Raw genomic sequence first — 25,247 nt, forward strand, 5'->3', positions numbered from 1 at the left:
GACAAAGAGGCAGGCAAGGCAGGTAGTTCATTGAGTAGTCTGTGTGGCTGAGCCCAGGCTGGTTCAGGAGTGGAGGGAAGGCAGGATCTGACTGAGCTAGTGGAAACTGAGTCTACGATCTGGCAAGGAGGTGGAGCTGACGACCGGTTTTTATAGCTGTGGAGAGTGGTGATTGGTTGTAGCTGCAGCTCAACTCCTGCCCAGCTGAAGTCACTCCTGTAATTAAGCACACATAGTGAGAGAGAGCCTGCAGCCTAAGAGGAGGAGGCAGAGGGCCTGACAGCGTTCATTGCTGCTTGCAGCTTTAATTATAATTGTGATTTGAAAAATCTCTTTCCCACATTTTATCATTTAAAAAAAAAATTGAACTCGAGAGGGGTATACTGACACAAAAAAGGCTCAGATACCACCATCAAAAATATTAAAACCTATATTTTCATTGATTAGGAAGCCTAACAAGGTAACCAAGAGATAGGAATGAAATTAGATGATAGATATTTGTTTTTAGTGTATTTTACAGCTGATTTAGGACCCGTTATCATAAAAGATGCTAACAGAAAGCTAACTTGGTTAACAGGTTAACTTTTATTCGGTTATTCATTTCAGTCTCAGTAATCATGATCAATTGTAACTGAAATTTAGTAATTGAGAACGCAATTGTAATTGACTTTCTGAGAATAAAAAATGATTGTAATTTAATTGTAAGTGGAAAAAATGCTGGTCATTATAATTGTAATTGAACATGGGTAACTGAAAACATAATTGTAACTGAAAAATGTAATTGACCCCAACCCTGAAGTAAGGTCTGACTTTGATTAGAATCCTGCTAACAAACGAACAAATAAATGTCGGTGAAAATATTGCCTCCTTGGTAACAATCAAATGTGATATACACTAATATGATTTCCTACAATCGGAAGTTAAATCTTTATAGATTAGAGTGGGAACAGTACACACACACACACACACACATATATATATATATATATATATACATAATACAGCCTTAGATTTCTGTTCACTATATGAAACAACAAACACCAAACACATTGTCATACGCTTTTAATTTGGTTGTGTAGTGATTTCATGTGGGAGGTCTGGACTTGTAGGTAAGGCTGAGATGAGGTTGCAACATCTTGAGTAAGTCCTTCAAAAGAGGGCAGAGCTGATAGGAACATCCTGGAGCCACAAAGACCACAAGTGTAATAAAAATGATCAACACGCTCATTAGACAAAAGGTCCAGCTCCAACCAGAAGATTCCTCCTTCTTCTCATTTGCACAGCTTTGATCATCGCTGAGGAAAGCATTGAAAACATTGAAATATGGTTTAAAAAAAAGTGAAACATTAAAGTAAAAGACTGGATGTAAGAGTAAAAGCTGAGGTACCGTTGGTAGTGCTGATGTACAACTGTAGGATCTGTCTGATCCTCAGGTTCAGTTTCCTCCTGCAGACACACAAAGCATGACAGGTCAAATATAGCTTATATACACTGATACAGCAGCTTTACAAGGTTTCAACAGCATCCAAACAGATCTTACCTATTCTATATTTTTGATTGGTCTAAAACTGAATACTAAAACTTTGTTACTAATTTGTGTAGGAAATGTTCTTGGAGACATTTATATTAACTTTTAGTAGGGTTGCACATCTCCCTGTGATAAACAATTTAATATGCATCTCGATACACAGTTTACGATTTGATTAAAAAACGATATCCTTTTATCACTGAACGATTCGATACGAATCGATTCGATACAGTGTAGGAACTATAATGATTTGTTTCTACGATAAATATTTGTTGTAGATATTTTATAAAACAATCAAATATGTAAAAGACCACATATCCCCAAGCATTGTGGCTTTATGGCATTGGCACAACAAAAACAGAACAACAAAATCACATGTCATCTGAACAAGATGTTGGTAGAATTTCCAGTGGGAAAGATACTTAAGTTCATGGCGTAGCTGGGCTGCGTAAATCATCAGGGCAGTGTGCTAAATGGGCGGGGAGTGTTACCAGGGCTCCTCCTGCCAGACCCTACTGCGCAGACACTGGGTCAAATTATGTCAAATTTGCAAGATGGAAGCACCATTTAGCGCTGTATTTTGGCTTCAAGAACGTTGAGTGGGAACAGCTGCAGTGCACGCCCTCGATACCCAATCCATGACTCTACAATCTATTCATCTTGGAATTCATGGCTATTTCCTATCGACTGAGGAGGCTGCTACCAATGGAGCCGTATCTCTCACTTGTTGAATTGGATATCCGATCGCATCGATTTATCCTTCACAACCTTACCTTTTAGCCTTAAACACATGAAATATCCCTCAATGGGAATCGCCATTTTGGAGATTACAGCTTATCAGCTTTCACACATCATGTTCATGTCTTATCAGAATTACTGTTCCTATCCTAGAGATCGCAGCCAGAATTTATTGAAAGTAAACATGTCTGTCTGGTGCTTGGTTATGTGTCATCTAGTTCCTGAGACGTTATGACGTTATTCCTATAAGACCAGGAACTTTACAGAGGGACGGATTTTGACGTTGCACTTACCCGGAAAATACAAAATTGGACTCTGAAAAAGCCGGTTGGTGCAGCTTTTGGAAGCCATTATCAGATCTCACTACGGACCTACACATGTCCTCCAGATGAAAAGGGAGGACACTTTAAAGTGGGGGAGCCTGCGCTACCATGGGAACCACCGGAATTTGGAGCATTTCCCCAGAAACCACTAGGTGACAGTTTGTCAAACATATCGACCTCCACCAGCGTGAGTTCAAAGTGCTTTTTATTACACAGCAGCTTCAAACTCAGCTGTCATTCCTACTAGGAGATGTTTCATATACTAGTCTTTCACTTGGACTGTGTATCATATTAACTCATTCATTGCCAGCCAACCCAATATTGCCAGGCGTTTTAGATTATTTTCACCGATCTTTCAAGACCCACAGAATATTTTGTCCTATGACAATCTGAAATCTGAAAACAGATTCTGAAATATTAGACTCTCCTTTCATCGGAATATATTTTTTTTGTTTATAGCTTGTTTCGTTCTTCTGTAATCAGCAGTTGAATAAAGACAAGTTTCACACAAATCGCCAGTTTGTGACAAAAAGCTGAGAAAAACACTTTTTACATATGTAAACACTGGATTACAATAATCAAGCCTTGATGAGGCAAAAATATGGACAATCATCTTCAGCTCAGCTCTGGATAACTTAAATCACTAAGTTCATAATTGTGAGATAGAAAGTAATAATTATGAGATACAATCTGAGCATTTGCAACAGGTTACCAACACTGACTTTTACTATTCTTAATTATTATATTATATTTATAATTTATTCAATACACATATTTTGGCTGTTTATTCAGTTCTTAGAATTCAACACATGGTACATAGTGTAGGTTTGAATTAATTATTATTTTAGAAATTATGACTTTACTAACTCGTAATTATGACTTGGCATAGTGATTTTTTTTTTTTTTTTGTGGCGGAAACAGGCTTCTATTACATAACGTAGGCCTCATAGACAGAACAATCAAAGATCATTTGCATTTCTCTCCCTCACACACACACTTTACTCAACATTTTTTTTCAGTGGCTGTTAATAATAAATATTGAATTATTGAACGTTTGTTCATATACTAGAAAGGTTAATGAGAGCCTTTTTTCCCATCTCTGCTGTGTATTATATCAACATTCACTGCAGCTATGATCTCTGTTTGCACCTGCCTGTGAGTCGTACTATTTTCTGGCGCAGAAAAGTCACTACAAACAGTTCCAGGTCTTCATGCATTGCATTGCGTCCACTGTATTAATTTATTTGCATTTCCTCCCATTTTTTTGCTCCCCTTATGCGATCCGGTTACATTACATATTCATCAGAGGGAAATGCGCTAAATGGTTTGTGGGCACATTGTGACGCGCTAAACATGCGCAGTCCTGATTCCCTGGGGTTTGTACCCCTTATTAGCGGAGTGATGTTTGCACATGTTTTTATACCAGTAAACCTTTAGTGAATCCGCCCCTATGTCTTTATCAGATAAAAGATGATATTTTCCAACAACTTTACACAGACTTAGCCACAGCATGACAGTGACAGTATCAGTAATTATCAGAAATAATGGAAAACAAATGTTAACCATAGATGTTTGTAGTTCAGCACTGAGTTTGCTTATGTTGGTCTGGTTCCTGGAGGCTTTTCAGCTGAATGATTGGTGACAAACATTGGTAATATTGATTAGCTTCTCTGTTAAACACATACTTTTACTGACATAACTACCTGTGCAGTGAGCTTCTGATTTTCCTCCATTAGGGCAGCATCATTTCCCTGCAGGTCATTGGACAGAGGGAGACTGATCGCTCTTTCACTAAAAGCAAACAGCTTTGGCTTCCTTCACCGAAGCCGGTGTAGTGCCAAAGTCTGCGACCCAAAAAAATCTGACCACTGCGACTTCTCGGCGGTAGAGAAGAGGAGTGCTAAACCTCTTCGTAGCTGTTAAGGAGCTACTTATGATGCTCTGGTGGTTGAAGTAAATGCGTGTATAAGGGGGAGTAAATGTCCGCTGAAAAGCCGCAGGGGTTGGAACTGTAGCCACCTCCAATCACAAATTTTTACAAGTCACAGATTTTGGCACAACAGTGGTCTTCCTCCCCCGCTAACAGAGCCCCTCTGTGTACTAAGCAGATCTGTTTTCCAGCGCTGCTTAATACACAGACGTTACCACTACAGCTAACGTTAGCATGTATATTAGCCATAGTATCTGCCTACCAGCTGCAGTTTGAGCACAAACCAGGAAGGAGCGCGAAACGCTTGATGTTGTGCTGCCTTGCCGTGCAGGGGTACTAGGACCCTCGTTTGCTGTGTTGCGCAATCATCTTGAGCAAAAGTCAGGTATTGCGACGAGTTGACGTCACGTGGACAGAGTCGCGAGACAACACTAAAGTCGACTAATCGACTAGTATGTTCAACCTATAGCATGCACGCATGTGAATAGTGTCGGGCTGTAACGTGTTCAGGCTTAAAAAGAGATCGGCTTCATTTGGGTTCGGACGGGTTCAAATCTAAATTTCTGGCTCGATTACAGCTCTATTCCACATCCCACAATGCAATGCGTGGAGATCAATAAAATCTTTTGAGCTGCAATTTCAATCTCTTTTCAAGCAAACGATCTTTGATTCATTGATTTATGAGGTCTACACTATGGGCCTCATCCACAAAGAATGGAACGCAATCGCTCTCAGCGCAACGGTTTGCGCAGCGTCTGTGCCGGCAGTCGGCACTGTTTTAGCGCCGTATCCTCAGAAAATTCTTTGAAAATTCGATTAATTTATTAGATTGATGAATCAATTTATATTCCTATGAACCAACTACATCAATCTGTCATCGGCAAGTTGGCCTTCCGGAGGACATTCATCGATCTAAAATAGTTTTCAAAGGTAATCAATCAATTGTATCGATACAAGGAAATAACGCATTGGATGTAAGCATGGCCGACTTTGGTTGTGTTTTTAAAGCGCTTCTAATATTAAAGGGTACCTGTAGTGAAAATGTATCTAACAAAAATTTGTTAAATGTATTACCAATAAACAAAATATGTAGCACCTGACAGCACCCTAATAAACTGGTAACGGTATCATTTAGTCACAAGGAAATCAAAGGGAACAATATGGTAGGGGTGCAGTTAGTACCATGACACCCACTCTTAATATCCCCTGTAAGCAGAGACGTAGTAGTGCTCTGAACAGGTACGTTTACAAGACTTTCTGTGAAGGAATTCTGTCTGAACATGTCTGATTTCAGATGTAACTTTGGCTTCATGCCCATTAGCTTAGCCAACGTCTGGCTAACTCTGACTTAGTGTCATTATTTGGCTTAGAAACACAAAGGAAATTATTCTGCTGGGTTTTTCTCTTTTTGTTATAGCAACCACTGTTTTTAAACTTTAAACTTGTTCAAAAACTTACCACCATCGGAACCGGAATTAACGAACGACCAAAATGGCGACTCTCCATAGTCTATGCCTGAAGGTATTAAATCATTCTAAAAAGTCCTTTTGATGTGTTTTTTTTTTTTTAATAAAAAGGTGCACATATTTTGTTTATTGGCAATGCAATAAAAGCGCCATGGAAAAACCTTTTTTGAAAATACACATCACAGAACGTGACGTACCTGGTCACATGACCACTTATCTCCGAGAAAATATGACATGGTACATGTGTTTTCAATCACAAACAAAGGCAAATATTTCAATTTGAATGTTAAGATGAGTTGTAATTACTAAGGAGTCATAGGTCACATCCGGCATTCCTATCTGATCAAATATGTCATCCTTTCGCTGCTGCTCTAACTCAACCTGTTCCAGGTAACACTGATACAACACAGACACAGACTCAGCCGCAGCACGATACATCAGTAATTATCAGAAATATTGGAAAACAAATATCAACCTTAAATGTTTTCAGGTCAGCAGTGATATCGCGTTGTTTGGCCTGGTCCTTCAATTTTTCTTCCTGGAGGCTTCTTATCTGAAACAATTTAAATGATTAATAATAAACATTGGTGATAATGGTTAGCTTATCTGTTTAACACATGACATAGCTTTTACATATCTACCTCTGCAGTGAGCTTCAGATTTTCCTCCATCAGGGCAGCCGCTTTTGCCTGAATTTCCTGAGCAACGGACTGAGGGCTACTGAGCGCTCTTTCATTCTGAGCTTCTGGCTCATTAAGAGCTGCACTAAAAGCAGACATGCAGACAGTAGAGTTAATATACAGTGTTATAGATTAATGGGAAATAAGAAGATCAGATGAGCTATTATTACATAGATGTCCTCTCCAGTGCTTCCTCTAACTGCCTCTTCAGCTCCTGGTTTGTCAGTCGGAGATCCTTCAGCACAGAACCAATATCAGACAATAAAACACATCCAAACCATCTGAAATCTGCAGATGAACTTCTCATATAATGACATATCGTAGGCCTCACAGATAAATGAATCAAAGAACAAAAAAAAAGTTAAAATTGCTGCTTAAAAGTTTGTTTTGATCTCCACCGTAAACATTCTCTTATTGATGTTGATGGAAAAGATTCACGCATTGCAGTGTGGAATGTGGAGTCCTGTAGACGGATGCATAGAAGTGTTTTTACTTCATTCTTACTGTGATTTCTTGTGTTTGCCCCACAAAATCTGCCTAAGTGACTTATCACAGTTCTGGTGTTGTTATGGACTGAAAGTAACTTCTATGCATCCGTCTACAAGACTCCAAAATAGAGCTGTAAATCTCATTTTGACAAAGGGTCAGGTTTGGATGTGATTGATTAGCACAAGAAAGACGCATAGATGGATGCTGAGTCGGTGAATGGAAGGCTGGCCTCTGACACGTGAAATAAATGATGTTAAAAAACGTATTAGTGATTTGACAGCGGTGTGCTGTCACATATGCTTGTCATGTTTATTGTGTTTATTGCGCCCGAGACACTGGCAAAGGGCAAACGCCCATGCCTCGAACAGATAGCCAGCGGGTGCCCACCAGCGGGCCCAGAGACAGCAGAGACCGGACCCCAGGCCAAAAGGAACCGGAACAGAAGCAGCACCAGCAGCAGCCCGCCCAAGGACGACGGCCGCACCCCCAGCCGCCTGGGGCACCAAGTCGCCCCACAGGCCCCGAGGCGCACCGGCCGAGCCCCCCAGATCACCCCCCAACGACGCCGCCAGCGCGATGAGCCCAGTTATTGTCAAAGTCTGGACCCTCCCCAAGGGCCCCAGCCAGACCATCATACCGGTATGCAGCGCACACAGCCCAGAGGCGGTAGAACCGCAGGGCGCGGCCAAGCGGGACCACCCCACACCGCACCCGCTAGCATGCAAGGGCACTGCCAAAACCGCCCGCCCCGGAGGACCCCTGCCAAGATTTGCAGCCAGCAGGCCAAGCCCACCGGACCCCAAGGGCACCCCCTCAGATCAAATCGTTCTAAATCAATAAATATCGTCCTTGAATTATATCGGCAACAATGAATCGTGATTTGAATCAAATCGTTGCTAAAACAAATCGTTACAGTCCTATACAGTTTTTGTATATATCACGATTTGCGTATGCTCTGTGGGTCGCACAATGTCTCTTTTTTGCTTGTTTGTGCTGGTCTTGTTTCGCAAACTCAGCTCAATCCTTTTGAGGATGTAGCCCATATCTGTATCTGATAAAAGATGATAATTTCCAGCAACTTTAACAACTACTACCTAAAAATGAATAAATTGGGTCTATTCACAATGAATCCCACATCTTAAACCAAAACTGACATTGGCTGCTTAAAGTTTTTAACATTTAAATTACAAACATGCAGATATAATTACCTCAACGATGTTGGTGTACTCTCCAACGGTTTTCTCAAAATGGATTAACTGCAAAGTTCTCTATCACAAACAACGGCAAAGATATTCATTTGAATGTTAAGATGAGTTGTAATTACTAAGGACTCATAGTTAGGTCACTTCTTGTGTTCCTACCTGATGAATGATCTCATCCTTTTGCTGCTGCTCTAACTCAACCTGTTCAATGTAACACTGATGGAACAAACAGAATCAAACTCAGCCACAGCATGACACTTATCAGAAATATTGGAAAAAAATATCAACCTTAAATGTTTCCAGGTCAGTCGTGATGTCACGTATGTGGGCCTGATCCTTCTCTTTTTGTTCCTGGAGGCTTCTCATCTGAAACAATTTGAATGATTAATGATAAACATTGGTGATAATGTTTAGCTTCTCTGTTAAACACATGACCAGTGTTGGGCATTTTACTATAAAAAAGTAATTAGTTACTGTTGTAAATTACTTCTCCCAAAAAGGAATTGAGTTAGTAACTCAGTTACTATGCTGTGAAAGTAATGAGTTACTCTGCAAAGTTATTATGAGGTTTTTTTTATATTTTGTACTATCGTGTTAAACAGTGTTAATTTCATTGACTAAATATTTTCGTCATTATTTTTGTCACTAATATATTTTTGAAAAACTGGCTACACTACGCGATGACACGTCTTCCACTATGTACGTAGATTACACGCGATCCACACTTTTTCCCTTCTGTTTTGCCAGAAACGGAACTCGTAAACTCGGCCAGATTCCCGGTCACAATTGCAATAAGCCAAATCAGCATTATCAGTACGCATGCGCGATTCCCGGGTCAATATATCCGGGTCAGAGTTCACGACTGCCCAGCGTGTCAACAAAGCCCCTGTCTAGCGGAACAACCGGCTACTTATACGGACTTTTAGGCATTTACTTTGCTTAAGGTCGTTTTAAGGCAATATGCCAGGGTCCCATTGTTCAGTGCGTGGCTGTTCCAACGGTACACGTGGCCTTAATACGTGGATGAAAGAGTTTTGCCCCATTCACGAGTGCAATAAAGGAACCTCACGATGTATATGCGACCCGCCATACGTACTCATCCCATTTCCTACTGAAAGAAAAGATCCAGAACGTCGTGCCGAATGGATTAAATCAGTAAGTTTGACATATACTGTACTACATTAAAGCTAACTAGTAAACTAGTATATAAATATTATATTGTGGTGTACATGTTAGAGAGGTGTCTCTCACCCAGCAGGTTTCGGGGGTTTGTTGGCGTCCTTTTCTTTCTCGCCACAATATGCCCGATCCCCCCAGGATCAACTGTCAACATCGATCTCGAGCAGAGATTTATAATCAAGGTTGACAGCATCTCGTTCCTGCTGTTTTGTCAAAACTATAGGCGCTTTTTGAAATGACAATGCCCAAGCGAGGGCCACCAGTTCTTTCTTCCTCTTCCCAGTAACAACGTGTCCACGTGTCTTACAATATTCGTTTAAAACATCCACTTTACAACGCTCAAAATATTCAATATCTTTGTCAGACTCGGCCATGTTTACGTTTTATGATACGAGCTAGGCGGGAGCTGGGTAGTCCTGACCTTTGACCCGGACCAGCATGCTTTGCACGCAGCGAGATGCCGAATCCCCTTATTATACCCTGGGTCCTGAATGCGACACTGCACATAATTCGCACACATGTGCCCACGTTCATACACCCGGGACTAATGGCACGTTTAATTTAGCAAACGGTTTTTGACTATGCTCAACTATTCCCCTTTTGTCACAACGTAAACGCGAGTCTCACACTCCTTTGGGTTTCGATCCACACGACGCGATCTGGGGGACGGACGTTCCCCCCCAACATAAACTGTGGACGACAGGCCAGAAAGTTACTTATTCGCTGTTTCCCTGGGCTGGTATGGGCAAAACACTGCGCGTCGAAACCTTAGACTACAGGTTTAAGTCCTTCGTTAACGCGTCATTTTTGGCCCTTACTGGCCTCTCGGGGGAAATCACGAATATACGCTTAATGGTCCTACAAAATAGAATGGTCCTAGACCTACAGACCGCGGCCAAAGGAGGCGTTTGCGCAATGGTAGGTGCATCTTGTTGCAGTTTTATCCCGGATAATACCGCCGACGGTCAGATTATCGCAGAGGCAGTCAAAAACATTTCCAGGCTGTGCGACGCCATGAACAAAGACCGCCACGTCTGTATAACCCTACCACCGCCGGAGGTCCTGCCTGAAGGGTTTATGATTCGTGTTTTTGATGTCTCAGATGATGACTCTGCTTACTGATGACACCTACATATGTTTTTGTTGCTATGCTGTGCTGATATTTTTACCATGTGTGTTTTTGCTACTAGTGATATATATATATATATATTCCATATTCATTGCCGTGATTGCCAATGATTTTAGTAGCTAAGGATATTTGATTTTATTGTGCATATGACCTTGTCTCACATAATATTCATTATGTGTTTATGGGGTTCTTTGCCTTTTCCTCCTTTCCTCTTGCTCCAACTTTGGGGATGCCTGTGTCCTCAGGAAAACAATGCATATATCCATAGTGTTATGACGGTGTCAATATCGTTTGTCCTACGGACCACGAGGTTGAGCTACAATTACACTAATTTTTCATTAAAGTTTTATGTGTTTTGGGCTGTGCTTTGCTAAGGTTAAACATTTTACTAACTAATTTTGCTTTTTTGTGTTGGACTTTGTCCAAAAAGGGTGGATTGTTATGGCAAAAATTGTTAGTTATGTTTATAAATACATTTACTCATGTATCTTATTCCTTTAAGCCTTAAGTTGTAACTTTCATTGTGCCTCCTGCTCTACTTCTAGCTGGGTCAGGTCATCTTCCCAAAACACATGCCAGACACAGAGGCATCCTCTATTATCACACACACACACACACACACACACTCACATAATAACACATACACACCCAATACACATCCATTCATACACACAAGCACCATACACGCACACACCTCCAGCACAGCTGACAATCAGCAGATACCAGAGAACTGGTTGTTTTGACCTAAGAAGAAAATGTCTCTTTTCACTCTCTTCCCTCACCTCCTCCTCTCTGTCCTCTTTATCTCCCGGGGGGAGGAGGGAGGGGGACTGAGGGGGAATATACGTGATGAGTTAGAACTGTGCCACTCGATCATCGGACGTCCGCCCGGGCGGTCACTAATTTTTGTCCATCTTTGTACTCTTTTTTATTGAGTTTTATAATAAACCTTTTTTATAAAAATCATCATCTTTCGACTGGACTCCATCATTCAACCAGAGCGATAAATCATGTCTCCAAATGAGGTCAACCGCAAATTTGCCGTGACATTAGCCTGGAAGTGCTCATGGCGTTTGAGTTCTGGTGGCTGAGTGGGGCGTGACAAACGCGCAGAGTAACCAATCAGCGCAACAAGCGTAGTTATTTTTCCCTAAACGAAGCCAGCAGACCAAAACAGCGTGTAGTACGGTATAGACGGTTTTAAAGCCTCTTCTTGTTGGGGTTTCAACAATAAATTCGGGTCTTCCATGTTTGTTTTCACGTATTTTCCTGTTCGGCTCTCATTGGCTCAATAGTAACCAACTTTTTGCCCGTCATCACCACCCCTGCTCTCCCATGCGTTCTCCACTGTCCTGCTGCTGCCTGCAGGATGAAAACAGCTGAGATGGGCTGCCCGCTGCCTGACAACATGGTACCAAACGGTAACGTGCCACTTTACTTTCCCAGTAACGATAACGGCGTTGTAACGATGGGGAGAGTAAATAATTAGATTACCGTAATTTCCGGACTATAAGCCGTTACTTTTTTCTCACACTTTCTATCCTGTGGCTTAAACAATGACGTGGCTAAATTATGGATTTTTCCCAGTTTTATAAGCTTCATGCCACCACAAAATTGCAGTGAGGAGGTGACTTCATGTAGTAAAGGAAACTTATCAGTTGAAACACGGACATTTCCCTGCAACCTAAGTTGAGTACAGCAGCCCACCTACCTGCCTGTTCTGATTGGCTGAGTTGTCTGAAGGGCACCCTCATCAGCCAATAGAGTGCGGCCTATGTTAAGCTACAGCATTCGTGAGGATTTTTCTTAGAAAATTGCTAAATTATTGTAATGCGGCCAATAAAACAGTGCGATTTATTGCCCGGAAATTACGGTACTCCGTAACTGAAAAGGTAGCGCCGTTATACTTAAACGCTGTTATACCTAACACTGCACATGGCGTAGCTTTTACCAACATATCTACCTCTGCAGTGAGCTTCTGAGTTTCCTCCATCATCAGGGCAGCTTCTTTCTCCTGCAGGACACCAAAGTTCAACTTTAAATCAGAGCTCCACACAAGTCATCACAGGTGATATTCTTCTATATCTTCTTTCAAGCATCAATTCTAATTGAAAAGCTTGTGATTATTACACACCATCTTGTTCATCTTTTGCGCATTGATTTTATCTGCATCAAGGTCCTCGCCTCGTAGTAACCCGCTTGACTCTGCTTCATTGTGGGCTTTTTCACTGAGGAGCTTCTCCAGTCTGCAAACACAAACACACACACCCTTAGAGGTGAAAGTAATGGATTACAAGTTCTCACGTGACTGTAATTGAGTTGCTTTTATGGGTGCTAAAAGATAGGGGCATCTCTGGTGCCCCTTTGGCTGGGCAGGGTGAGTAGAGTTGTGGGTAGAGTCGTGGGTAGAGCCCTAGGTAGAGTTGTGGGTAGAGTCTTAGGTAGAGTCCTGGCCTTTTTAAAAAAAAAGTCCTCGGATTGGACCGGACGAGGTATCAACAGATACCCCCTGAATCCGACTTTGTGCATCATTCCTGAGTCCGAATTGCGGCCGCTGGAGACCCTAAAAAGTAGTTGATTCCCTGTACCAGGTGTAACCTCAGACACTACTCGTGTACAGTATATGCACAAAGGCCCAAAAACAGCCAGTTTTTAGGAACGGTCATGAAAGCGACTTTTCAGTGGGCTAAAACTCCAGAAAACAGACAAGGTTGTGAAAATAAACCTCAAACACTATGTTGTTGGGGTTCTTCGAATAATTGGAGATGGCAAAAATAGCATTATACTGGACCTTTAACCCTACCTGTTCTTGTTGTACATCACTTTGGATAGAATCGTCTGCTAAATGAAATTGTAATCTTGTAAACTAAAATATCTGATAAAATATCTGATCTTGGCCAAAAATCCAATATTGTTCATCTCTAATGTTTAGGATGCATGTTTCTTACAATGACAGACCTTTTGATGTGCTTTGTCATGCTAGTGTTCTGTGAGCGCAGCTCTGATATCTCCTCGTCAGCGACATCCAGCCATTGTGTCATCTCCTTGGTCAGCTCCTTCAGCTGACTCTGACTGTGCGTGAGGTCAGCTATCTGCTCCATCATCTGCTTTGAAGAACTGCACACACACACATGCACACAAAGGTTAATTATTATCGACTATGGTGGAGCTCATTTAAATGGGAGCTTTAATTCCTCTTTAAGGCAGAATAAAAGTTAATTCCTCTTTAACCTGACCTTGTAAACACTTAATTCCTAATGCTAATTTAATTCCAAATTAAACTTAATTCTGAATTAGATGACTGGTTTATTCCGTTTTTAAATCCGAATTAAATAATTCCTCTTTCTTGTAAACAGTTAATAACACTTAATTCTGCTTTAAGTTCATTCCAGTCGTTTTGCGCATGTGTGACTTGCGGTGATGGCGTGTTGGGTGGGGCCTGGAATAGAGCCGACACTATTTAATAAGAGCCTTAAAAGACATGGATATCATGAAAAAAGGGGATGGAAGGAGGCATAAACATGCAGACATTAACACGTAGACTTATACACATGGAGTCAGCAAACAGATCAGGCTTCACCAGACGGGTGATACTAAAATCCGGAGACGGAGTAAATGCGTCCCCATACTGTTGCACAGGCTGTAATATCACCTAGTTTATCATTGTAACGGTTGTTAGAGCTACTATCTTTACCAGGGTGCAACTATTTATTCCTGGTTATTGTTTTCCGTAGTTTTACTGGGCTTTATTTACCGGTGATTAGCTCATATCTCTCTTCCGCTACGTGGACCAAAGTGTGTTATTGTCTAGCTACTGCTTCAAAACTACAATCAAAATAAAGGTGAAAACAGTTCTCATGAATCCCTTTACCATTCATTCTATGGTTATTCTGTTTTAAAATCAAATCAAAATAACAAATAAACAGTATGGTTATTTTGTTTTACTGATTTAAAACCAAAACAGAAATACAGAAACACTAAAAACTAGATAAGCAGCGTTTTTCTGTTTTTTTTTTAACTTGTTCTATTTGTGTGATATTTGGATATTTACGGGGAAATTAGAGCGAGAACTGAAGTCCTCTGCACCTCCTTGTCCAGGTCCTGGACCAGATCTCCTCACATAATAGGACTGTTTAGGATATATTTCAGCAGTTTTCTGGTCCTGCTCCTGTTATCATTCAGTCTGTGGATGTTTAAGCTCGTAAAAAGCCACTCACGTTTATGTTTTGTTTTGCAGTGTTACGGTCCAAATAGCATCCAAATATACTGGTGACTGACTATCAACTGTGTGGCTGGTATGAGGAACAATAGATGTTAGAACTTCTACCATTTGACACTTTTGCAAAAACAATTACTGTACAGCTTTTTTGAGGGCAGTAAAAATGTTTATTTTGCACGTTATAAATACCGCTAACAGCAGCCGTCAACACACACGGAAGTTGATCACAAAAAACAAGGAGCACCAGTAGATTTATTACACCAACCTCTGGTTCCACATAACATGAGCATGTTTTACTTAATTTATTTATGTATTATTAAAATTTCAATTCACCAGTAATGTAACTTATGCTTTGCTTCTTTATATGTCTGGACCGGGAGCAAAAGTCTGCCCAGTCACCAGTTAATCTGGATACTACGGGCGACCGTGGCTCAGGTGGTAGTGGGTCGTCTTCTGCTCGAGAGGTTCAAGGTTCGATCCCAGTACCTACTCTGTGTCGAATCAATCAATCTTTTATTTGTATAGCGCCAAATCATAACCAATGGTATCTCAAGACACTTTACAGTAGAGCAGTCTTAAGGACGGACTCTTCATTTTATGGATACACACATATGCATATATACGTATATACACATACATATGTATCCCACACCCAACATGAATTCATCATGGCGGCAAGGAAAACCTTCTGTTAAGCAGCAGGAACCTTGAGAAACCTCAATTGGAGAATTATTATATCCATGTAAACATGAAGCAGAACACTTTAATTCCGAATGATTTTATTCGGAAAAACTAATTCCGAATTAAAAATGATCATGTAACCGTGGCTGTTGACATCCTGTGGTGTGTGAACGTGTTTAGCACTCACAGGTTTTCCATGCTTGAGTCCATGGCTTGGCTCTGGTACTGGTACTACTGGAGGTGGAAGAAGAAAAACAGCTGTTACTTTAAATAGAGTTTGCATTATCTTGGGGGGGGGGATGTGAATGTGTCACTCTACCTCATCTTTGTTCATTTCAATAAATGTTCCTTTTTTTATTTGAAACTTGTACCATTTGTTATCATACTACTCCTCACTAATTGAAGAAAATAAAAATAATCCGAGGTACCTTTTCAGCACTGTAGCCAGGCTAACACAAAGTCAGAGCTCTATTGAGCCCATGATTCCTCTAGCCCTCAGCTGTGAGGACTTTATGACATTTTTTAACGATAAAATTCACAAGATTAGAGATAAAATTAGCCACTCCCTGCCTTCAACTGGGCCTGCTGTACCATTAAATGTAAATAGGCCTAACCTAAACTGTTTCACACATATAGGACTTCAGGAACTTAACTCTATTATTTCATCCTCCAAACCATCGACCTGCCTTTCAGATCCGATCCCAACTAAGCTGTTTAAAGAAGTTATTCCCCTAGTCTGCCCATCTTTGTTGGAGACAATAAATATATCCCTATCAATAGGCTACGTGCCACAGTCCTTTAAAGTAGCTGTAATCAAACCCCTTCTCAAAAAACCTACTCTTGATTCCAGCACTTTAGCAAACTACAGGCCTATATCTAATCTTCCTTTTATTTCAAAGATTCTTGAGAAAGTTGCGGCAGCTCAGCTCTGTGAATTTCTTCAAAACAACAGCCTGTTCGAGGACTTCCAGTCAGGTTTTAGAGCTCAACACAGCACAGAGACTGCTTTAGTTAAAGTAACTAATGATCTACTCTGGGCTTCAGATGAAGGACGACTCTCAGTGCTGGTTTTATTAGATCTTAGTGCAGCTTTTGACACTATAGATCACTATATTCTACTAGAGAGATTAGAGAAATTACTTGGAATCACAGGGACTGCCCTAAACTGGTTTAAGTCCTACCTATCTGATAGGTACCAGTTTGTACACGTGAATAATAAGTCTTCTGTGTACACTAAAGTAAGCTACGGGGTTCCTCAGGGCTCTGTGCTAGGTCCAATCCTCTTCTGTATCTATATGATCCCCCTTGGTAATGTTATGAGAAAATACTCTGTTAACTTTCACTGCTATGCTGATGATACCCAACTGTATGTATCAATGAAGCCAGGTGAGACAAATCAGCTATCTAAACTTGAGGCCTGTCTAGAGGACATTAGGGCCTGGATGGACCAAAATTTTCTTCTTCTCAACTCAGACAAGACTGAGGTCATTGTACTGGGCCCACGACACCTTAGAGAAACCTATGCTAGCCTAACTGCCCTAGATGGCATTACTCTGGCACAAAGCACAACTGTTAGAAACCTTGGGGTTCTATTTGGTCAGGACTTATCCTTCAACTCTCACATAAAACAAACTTCAAGAACTGCCTTCTTTCATCTCCGTAACATTGCTAAAATCAGATCTATCCTGTCTCAGGGCGACGCCGAAAAACTAGTCCATGCTTTTGTTACCTCTAGACTGGATTATTGTAATTCTCTTTTAGCAGGCTGCCCGAGCAAGTCGCTTAAGACACTTCAGCTGTTTCAAAATGCTGCAGCACGTGTACTGACTAAAACTAGGAGAAGAGATCACATTACTCCTGTATTAGCCTCTCTGCATTGGCTTCCCATAAAATATAGAATAGAATTCAAGATTCTTCTTCTCACTTATAAAGCCCTAAATAGACAGGCACCAGTCTATCTCAAGGAGCTTGTAGTGCCATACAATCCCCCCAGAACACTACGCTCTCAAAATGCTGGCCTACTCGTTGTTCCATTCGTCTCTAAAAGTAGTTTAGGAGGAAGAGCTTTCAGTTATCAGGCCCCACTTCTCTGGAACCATCTACCAACCACGGTTCGGGGGGCAGACACCCTCTCTACCTTTAAGGTTAGGCTCAAAACATTCCTCTTTGGTAAAGCTTTTAGTTAGGAACCAGCTCATAGCTCATAATTAAGATGCAATAGGCATAGACTGCCGGGGGGGGGGTCTGGCATGCTCGGTTGGAGAGAGGTTGGAGAGGGCGTTAAGAGAGAGGTCATTTAGGTTAGAGAGGGACCGGAGAGGGTCCCATTCCTCTCTCTAACACTCCCTCTATGTCTGCTTCTTCCCTTGTGTGTTTGCTCCTGTACTCCTTCTGGCTTTTGTCTTGCAGGTCCGTGGGATCCTCAGTGTGGAGTTACAGAGTCTCAACAACTCTGTCTCCACCCTTTCCTCTGCACACACCCAACACAGCATAACGTGGATGGCTGTTCATCATAGGAATGGGATCCACACAAGGTTCCTGCTGCTTAACAGAAGGTTTTCCTTGCCGCCATGATGAATTCATGTTGGGTGTGGGATACATATGTATGTGTATATACGTATATATGCATATGTGTGTATCCATAAAATGAAGAGTCCGTCCTTAAGACTGCTCTACTGTAAAGTGCCTTGAGATACCATTGGTTATGATTTGGTGCTATACAAATAAAGATTGATTGTTTGATTGATTGATTGATTGTAATTTCAGTGTAACTTATGATTGAAATTCAAAAGTTGTGATTAATTGTGATTAATTAGTCAGATTTGCAATTGATTGTTTATTTTTTTATCCATTCACAGCTAATTTATGTTTAAAAAAACATTCCCCATGAACAGTAGAGACCTTTCTTCGATGATATCACACATCACATGACTTTTAGTGGTGGGTGGTAGATGATGGAAACCAATGGCAAACTGTTTACACATTTAATCTCTAACCTGGAAACTGGTTAGAAATATCTGCTCTTCAATCCTATGTTTTTTTTTTCAAAATGAACATCACATTTATCTCAAACCTCATTTGGACTTGGTAGAATGAAAGTTAAAGATATGGAAAACGTCACGTCACCAAGTCTAAACTTTAGTTCAAGTGATCTTCAATGTTCCTCAAATAAAGATATCTATGTAGTTATAGATATCTGAGAAGATGTTTGGACTTGGCAGAAGTAGAAAGTTATGTTGTTCTGTTTGTGTTTTATTCATTTTTATATTTACGAGTCACATTTCCTGAGATGCAATTTCCGTTTTCTAAAAAGCAAAAGTTGATTGTCTAAAAAAGGAATCAAATGGTTCATTCATTCTTAACCCTAGCTTTACATGCAGTGAGACATTCCGTTATTATATGCCGCTAACACACACACACACACACACACACACACACACACTGTGTATAATGATCCAATTCAGACTAAATGTTAAATGTTAAAACGAACAGATTTAAATAGAGCTTTTATGACAAAGTCGTTCCAAAGATCTTTACAATATCAGCTCATTCACACAAGATTATGACTATATATGTAAATACATTTAGATTAAAACAAGCAGTATTTACACACTGGATTGTGGAAAATCACTAAATTAGTCATTAAAGTTGACATTATTATTAGAAACTCACCTTGATCTCAAACGTTGCTCACTGATGACATCTGCTGGTCAACGTTAATCGATGTTATTAAAGCTTCTTTATTCGTTTCTGACGGTGTACGGAGTGTAGATTGGTGTAGATTCTGCAGCTTTCATCTTAGCCTGAGTTGCCATGACAACCTGTCAACATTGATCTTCCATTTTAGTCTGAGTTGCCATGACAACCTGTCAACATTGAGCTTCCATGTTAGCCTGAGTTGCCATGACAACCTGTCAACATTGATCTGTTCGAAGCTGCCTTTTGTGATTAAATGTATGTTATATTATCATCAGAAGATCAAATATATTAAAATAAATAATGCAAACACACACACACACACACACACATTTTACTCCTCATAGTGGATTTTTGTCTGGACTGTTACATCAGGCATAATTACTACCAATGAGGCAGCGTCTGATACAACAATAGAAAACTAATGAACATTTTACTCGTGTAAAAGTAAAAAGTAGCTCAATTAAATAGTAATCAAAGTAAAAGTTATTAGTTACTTACACCCCCACGGTTATTGTTGGTTTTCTTACATACAGTAAACATCTCATGTAGAAACCAAAAAAGGAAAAAAATTATATCTTCCACAATTAGAACTTAATTTATTTTCCACAAAGGCATCCGTACAAAATAAAAGGTTTGTCAAAATGTCAATAAAAAAATAAAATAAAAATAACACAAATTAATTCAATTCACAATAAAAAAAAATGTATCAGGCTCTAAGTATAGATACATTTATGAACTCTAAAAATGAGAGTAGCAGAACAAATGAGTGGCTGGAAGTCCCCTTGCTGAGCATAGGTCAGAAAAACTTAAAAAGGTACCATTTTTATAGAGGTCCTTAAAAGTTTTGATGCCAGCATTTTTCCACTGCATGTATGTAGCGTCAGTGAGACTGGGGGGAAACAGATGAGTTTTCATGATTGGCATTGTTATTGATGCTGAAAGAAACTTAAAATGGTTCCTGTATTGTGACCATATTTTCAAAGAGGACTGTACCACAGGACTTTATGTATATTTAGAGGGAACAACACAAGTGTTCAAGTTTGCACCACAACAAGTCTTGTGACCGGAGCCAATAGGTCAATTTACGAATGTGAGATGACCAATAATAATGTAGGAAATTAGGCAAAGCAAGCCCACCACTAAATGTCATCTTTTGTAACAGAGATTTCCTCACTCTGGGGTTCTTGCCTTCCCACAAAAAAGATATTATAAGATGGTTGAGAGTCTTAAAAAACTTTTTGAGCAAAAACACCGGAATACATTGAAATAGAAAGAGAAACCGGGGAAAAAATATCATTTTAACTGTGTTTATTCGACCCAAAAGAGATAAGGGCAGGGAGCCCCACCTCTGAAATTCTGCTTTAATTTGGTTAATCAATGGGGTGAAATTAGCTGTGTATAAGGAAGGTAAAGTGCGGGTGATGTTGATTTCTAGATATTTAAATCCAGAGGGGCTAAGTTTGAATGGAATATCTGTCTGGTTCAACTCAAAAGCTAACAAATTTACTGGATAGCATTCACTTTTAAGTAAATTAACTATGTATCCTGAGAGTAAACTGAATTTTTCCAACAACGATTTAATCGAGGGAACCCTAAGAGTAGGATCAGAAATGTATAAAAGCAAATCATCTGCATAAAGGGACAATTTAAAATTCATACCGGAATGAGAGATTCCTTGAAACTGAGGAAGAGACTGTAAGGATATGGATAAAGGCTCTATAGCCAGAGCAGCATTGTAATAGACATTACTAGCCCAAAATAATGTTTTTTGTGTGAGTTTCATAAGAAAGAAAGTGTCTAGAGATAGTGTCTTTTCTTTAACCCCTGAAAGTGTTTAAGGTGGTGGCCATGATGAAAGAACATTAGAATTTTATGATGAAAGAACATTAGATTTTTATGATGAAAGAACATTAGATTTTTATGACGAAAGAACATTAGATTTTTATGATAAAAGAGCGTTAGAATTTTATGATGAAAGGAGGCGTGGCCGTAGGATTATTACATCACCTAGTGGAAGTGCGTCTGATCGTCAAAACAAACGTGATCACCTTTTCCTAACTCCTCTCCTAACACCTTTCCTTAACCCTGTGACGTCATCCACGGGGTTATAGAAAAGTGGATAGGAAAGGAGATAGGAGGGATTACTCGGACGCAGCCTTTAAGTCACGTAGTGCATCTATCACGTGACCTAAACTGGCCAGTGAGGGGCTTTGTATGCATAGAGTTGAAGTCTATGGATACATATAACGTATCAATAGCCACAGTATAAGAAATGCAGCCAATAATTAGCCATTTTTAAAGCTATTCTGAAGGTTTTCTAAGTATTTCCCTTTACAAGAGTTTCCAGCAAATAAAACTATCCCATAATGAACTGTATGGATTATGGATAAGTATGCTAGTTTTTTATTCAATAGATGCTGCACTTTTTAGTCATTTTAGAATTGAATGACCAAACAGTTCATTTATTCATTCAGTCATGGTGCTGTTGGATGCTAAATAACCTTAATGACTGTTATTTTAAAGAATGCAAGATGATTGAATATGCATCCGTCTAGATTTTTATTATATTTATTTTTAATGCATTGGATTTAGTTTTTACCCTTGCTTGTTTTAAATGTTGAACCCTGTCTTCCTGCTCCTCTCAGACTCTCTTCACCTACCCAGAGAACTGGCGAGCCTTCAAGACCCAGATCACAGCCCAGTATAGCGGAGCTCAGCTCAAAGTTGGCAGCAGCTACCCTGCCTTCACCTTTGGGCTGACAAACCGCACCCCAGCCTTCCTTAACAGCTTCCCTCTGGGAAAGGTGAGTCCGTACTATTCATTTTTAAGTACATAGGGCTGTTACGGTGTAGATTTGGTCTGATTCATTATTTTCATTACACTTGGATGTTGTATTGATCCATATTGTGATTAGATAGTAATTATTAATGATGTGAAATTAATCTTCCAACAACTCAAGATTCAATTCTGATTCAATTCTGATTCTTGGGGTGATGATTTGATTCAAACTGATTCTTGATTCACAATCAATACTTTTTGTAACAAAGGGTACCAATAAAAACAGATTATGTTCACAGGGTTCCAACGGATCCTTAAAGGAGCATAGGGCAGGATTTATAAATCAGACTCCATAGTGGTTAGTGTAACTGCAGCCATCAGCCCAGCCATCAGCGGGAGCGTATCAACTGTTTTTAATGGTTTTTATTTTTTGTATTTTTGTTGTTTTATAGATTTCTGGCTAGATTTCTGGCTACTTTACAAAGGTAAACCCTCATCCCAATCTCTTTCACTCTCCAAACAAAATTTGCGCAACATGGATTTAAGGGTTTGATGAAAACGTTCTAAGGCTCCCTGAGACTCCGGATGATAAGGACTGGATTTTCTATGTTTGATGTTCAGTTCTTTAACTACTTGTGCGAACAACTTAGATGTGAAGTTGGTGCCTTGATCAGTCTGGATTTCCTTAGGTAAGCCAAATGTAGAAAAAAACTGTACAAGGGCTTTTATTACTGGTTTGGTTCTAATGGATCGTAAAGCTATGGCATGGGGAAAACGAGTAGCTGAACACATTAAAGTCAAAATGTATTTATGTCCAGATTTTGTTCTTGGTAACGGTCCTACACAGTCTAAAATCACTTTGTCAAACGGTTCCCCAAAAACAGGAATTGGATGCAAAGGGGCTGGTGGAACAGGCTGATTTGGTTTTCCAGCAATTTGACATGTGTGGCACGATTTACAGTATATAGCAACATCTGCTTTCAAACCTGGCCAAAAGAAATTTCGCACCACACGTTGGTACATTTTTTTAATACCAAGGTGCAATCATGTGCAAGGTTAAGAACTTGGGGCCGGTATTCAGTTGGCACCACTACCTGATTTACAGCACGTAACTCATCCGTATCAGGTCTCCACCTCCTCATCAGGACCCCATTTTCTAAGAAGAAAGCTGGAAATGTGCTAGCAGAGACTCTGGCAGAAGAGAAACACAAAGTCAACGTGGGATCGCTTTTCTGTGCAGAAATCAACATTTCTCGATTTACATTCAGCTTCAGTGCTTCATCAGAGAACAATGAACTTTCATTATGACAAGTAGACTGATTTTCAGGTTTTACAACAGGCTCAACACAATCAAATTTAACATTTTCATCCAATTTTACCATGAACGACTCAGACAAGTCAATATCGGCAAGTTTCCGAGCCTGTGCGCGTGTCACAGCGCACACAGGAAACAGATCTGGGGCGGAAGGGTCGGCAGGAGCGGCTTCAAACGAAACAGAGACTGGAATGTCCGCAACGACAGGGTTGGAAAAAACGCTTCCTCCTGCCAAATCATTACCTAAAATGAACGAGACCCCAGTCACACACAGCTACTTTAACCTGCCCTGTCACTAGCGGTGATTCTAAAAACACCATGTGTTGTGGAGTTCTCAGCACAGTCATACCAATGCCCCACACTAACAGATCAGAGCCACATGACGTCTCACTGGATAATGGCAGGACATCAGCCAGCATCATTGAATGAGAAGCAGCAGTATCGCGAAGAATTTTGATCAGAATTTTCTCTTTTCCTTCCTCTGACACAGAAACTAGACCTTCTGAAACAAACGGCTTAAAACAAACGTCAATCTCAGAAGGTTTAAACAGCAGGCGATGGAAGACTTTTAATAAGACACACCCCCGCAGGTGGTTTATTAGACTTGGTTGAATTTTTCTTTTTAAGAAGAGGACAAACCGCGATCAGATGACCCGCCTCACGACAGTAAAAACACTCACGGCTGTCACTGTTAACCGTGGAAACATTTTTACGCTCAAGCTTCGGTGACCTATTTTTCCGCTCATACACAACATTTGGACTGCGAGAGGATGGCCACGAAAACACACTCTTATGAGTTAAAATAAACTCATCAGCTAAAACAGCTGCTTTTGTAACAAAGGCGACCTTCTGTTCATTTAAATAAACCACGATGCGCTCCGGTAGACATTTCTTAAATTCTTCAAGCAAAATTAATTCATGCATGTCTTCCACAGTTCTAACGTTAGTTGCCTGACACCACTTGTCAACTTTTCTAAACTTCTGTCTATATGCCTCAGGCACCAATTCATATGCTTGTAACACAGCTTTCTTTAACGTTTGATAATCTAAACTCTGCTCTAAGGATAAACTAGCACACACATCTTGTGCTTTTCCCACAAGTTTACACTGAAGTAACAAAGACCAAAACTCTGCAGGCCAATGGAGAGCTGCAGCTATGCGCTCAAAAGCACTAAAACACGAGTCAACCTCCGCTTCACGGAACGGAGGAACCAGACCAAATGTGTGGGCTCATGTCAAACCCACCTGAAGAAACAGGTGCACTGTGCGGGCTGGACTGTGGCATGGAGACGGGAGGCTGGCTCCTCTCCAGCTCCATAGCTCGGAGGCGGAGCTGCATCGTCTGCACCTCCAGCTCTTGGTGTCTCACTTCCGCCTCTTTGATCGCCAGGGTCAGGCGGAGATCTTCTGCAGACATCCCTGTCAGAAATGTCACGGCCGATTTTCGGTCAACACCAGACGGGGACTCAGCGGGACCCATCGGTACCGCTGCATCCACCTGGCGTGCGCCGCCGACCGGTTCACTCACACCGCCCCGTGCAGGAAGCACACCAGCGTCAACCAGCTGTTTAGCCAACACAGACTGCATCTCTGCTTTTCGAGCCTGATAGGACACATTAAAACTAAACTGATTTGCAATCATTAATAAATCAACTTTTTTACATTTATCAAATTTCTCCCAAGAGAGAAATCTGCCATTTCCCTTCCTAAATTCCTCCCACACTAAAGAGAAAAATACCAACCAGAAAAAAAACTTCACCACTGCGCCTAAAAAATTCGAAGGGAGAAAAAAACTAACGGCCAAGCCCCCAATTCATGTTACGGCCCAGCCTAGGAGAACTGGACCGTAAGATGACGGTGTGCCACCTTTTCCTGGTCTCAAACAGACAC

At 40.6% G+C, this 25,247-nt stretch overlaps 1 protein-coding gene and 1 long non-coding RNA gene across 2 annotated transcripts; both read right to left on the reverse strand.

Annotated features, from left to right (window-relative positions):
- Positions 1-1,177: 1,177 nt before the first annotated feature.
- Positions 1,178-4,349, reverse strand: LOC114471581 (uncharacterized). The gene is made up of 3 exons (XR_003674988.1): positions 4,293-4,349; positions 1,388-1,446; positions 1,178-1,295 (listed from the first exon to the last, which is right to left on the reverse strand). It is a non-coding gene; the product is annotated as an uncharacterized LOC114471581 (long non-coding RNA).
- A 1,679-nt stretch (positions 4,350-6,028) lies between these two features.
- LOC114471541 (coiled-coil domain-containing protein 157-like) lies at positions 6,029-24,738 on the reverse strand. Its single transcript, XM_028460387.1, has 15 exons — positions 24,603-24,738; positions 23,137-23,231; positions 19,237-19,385; positions 15,752-15,795; positions 13,623-13,781; positions 12,799-12,910; positions 12,628-12,678; positions 8,645-8,722; positions 8,516-8,572; positions 8,363-8,422; positions 6,836-6,900; positions 6,627-6,750; positions 6,461-6,538; positions 6,292-6,381; positions 6,029-6,034 (listed from the first exon to the last, which is right to left on the reverse strand). Exons 4-15 carry the CDS (start codon positions 15,772-15,774, stop codon positions 6,029-6,031), a joined length of 903 nt encoding a protein of 300 aa, XP_028316188.1. The 5' UTR covers positions 15,775-15,795; positions 19,237-19,385; positions 23,137-23,231; positions 24,603-24,738.
- Between the last annotated feature and the right edge of the window lie 509 nt (positions 24,739-25,247).

This window comes from Gouania willdenowi, chromosome 10 (assembly GCF_900634775.1).
Source record: "Gouania willdenowi chromosome 10, fGouWil2.1, whole genome shotgun sequence".
Lineage (NCBI taxonomy): Eukaryota > Metazoa > Chordata > Actinopteri > Blenniiformes > Gobiesocidae > Gouania > Gouania willdenowi.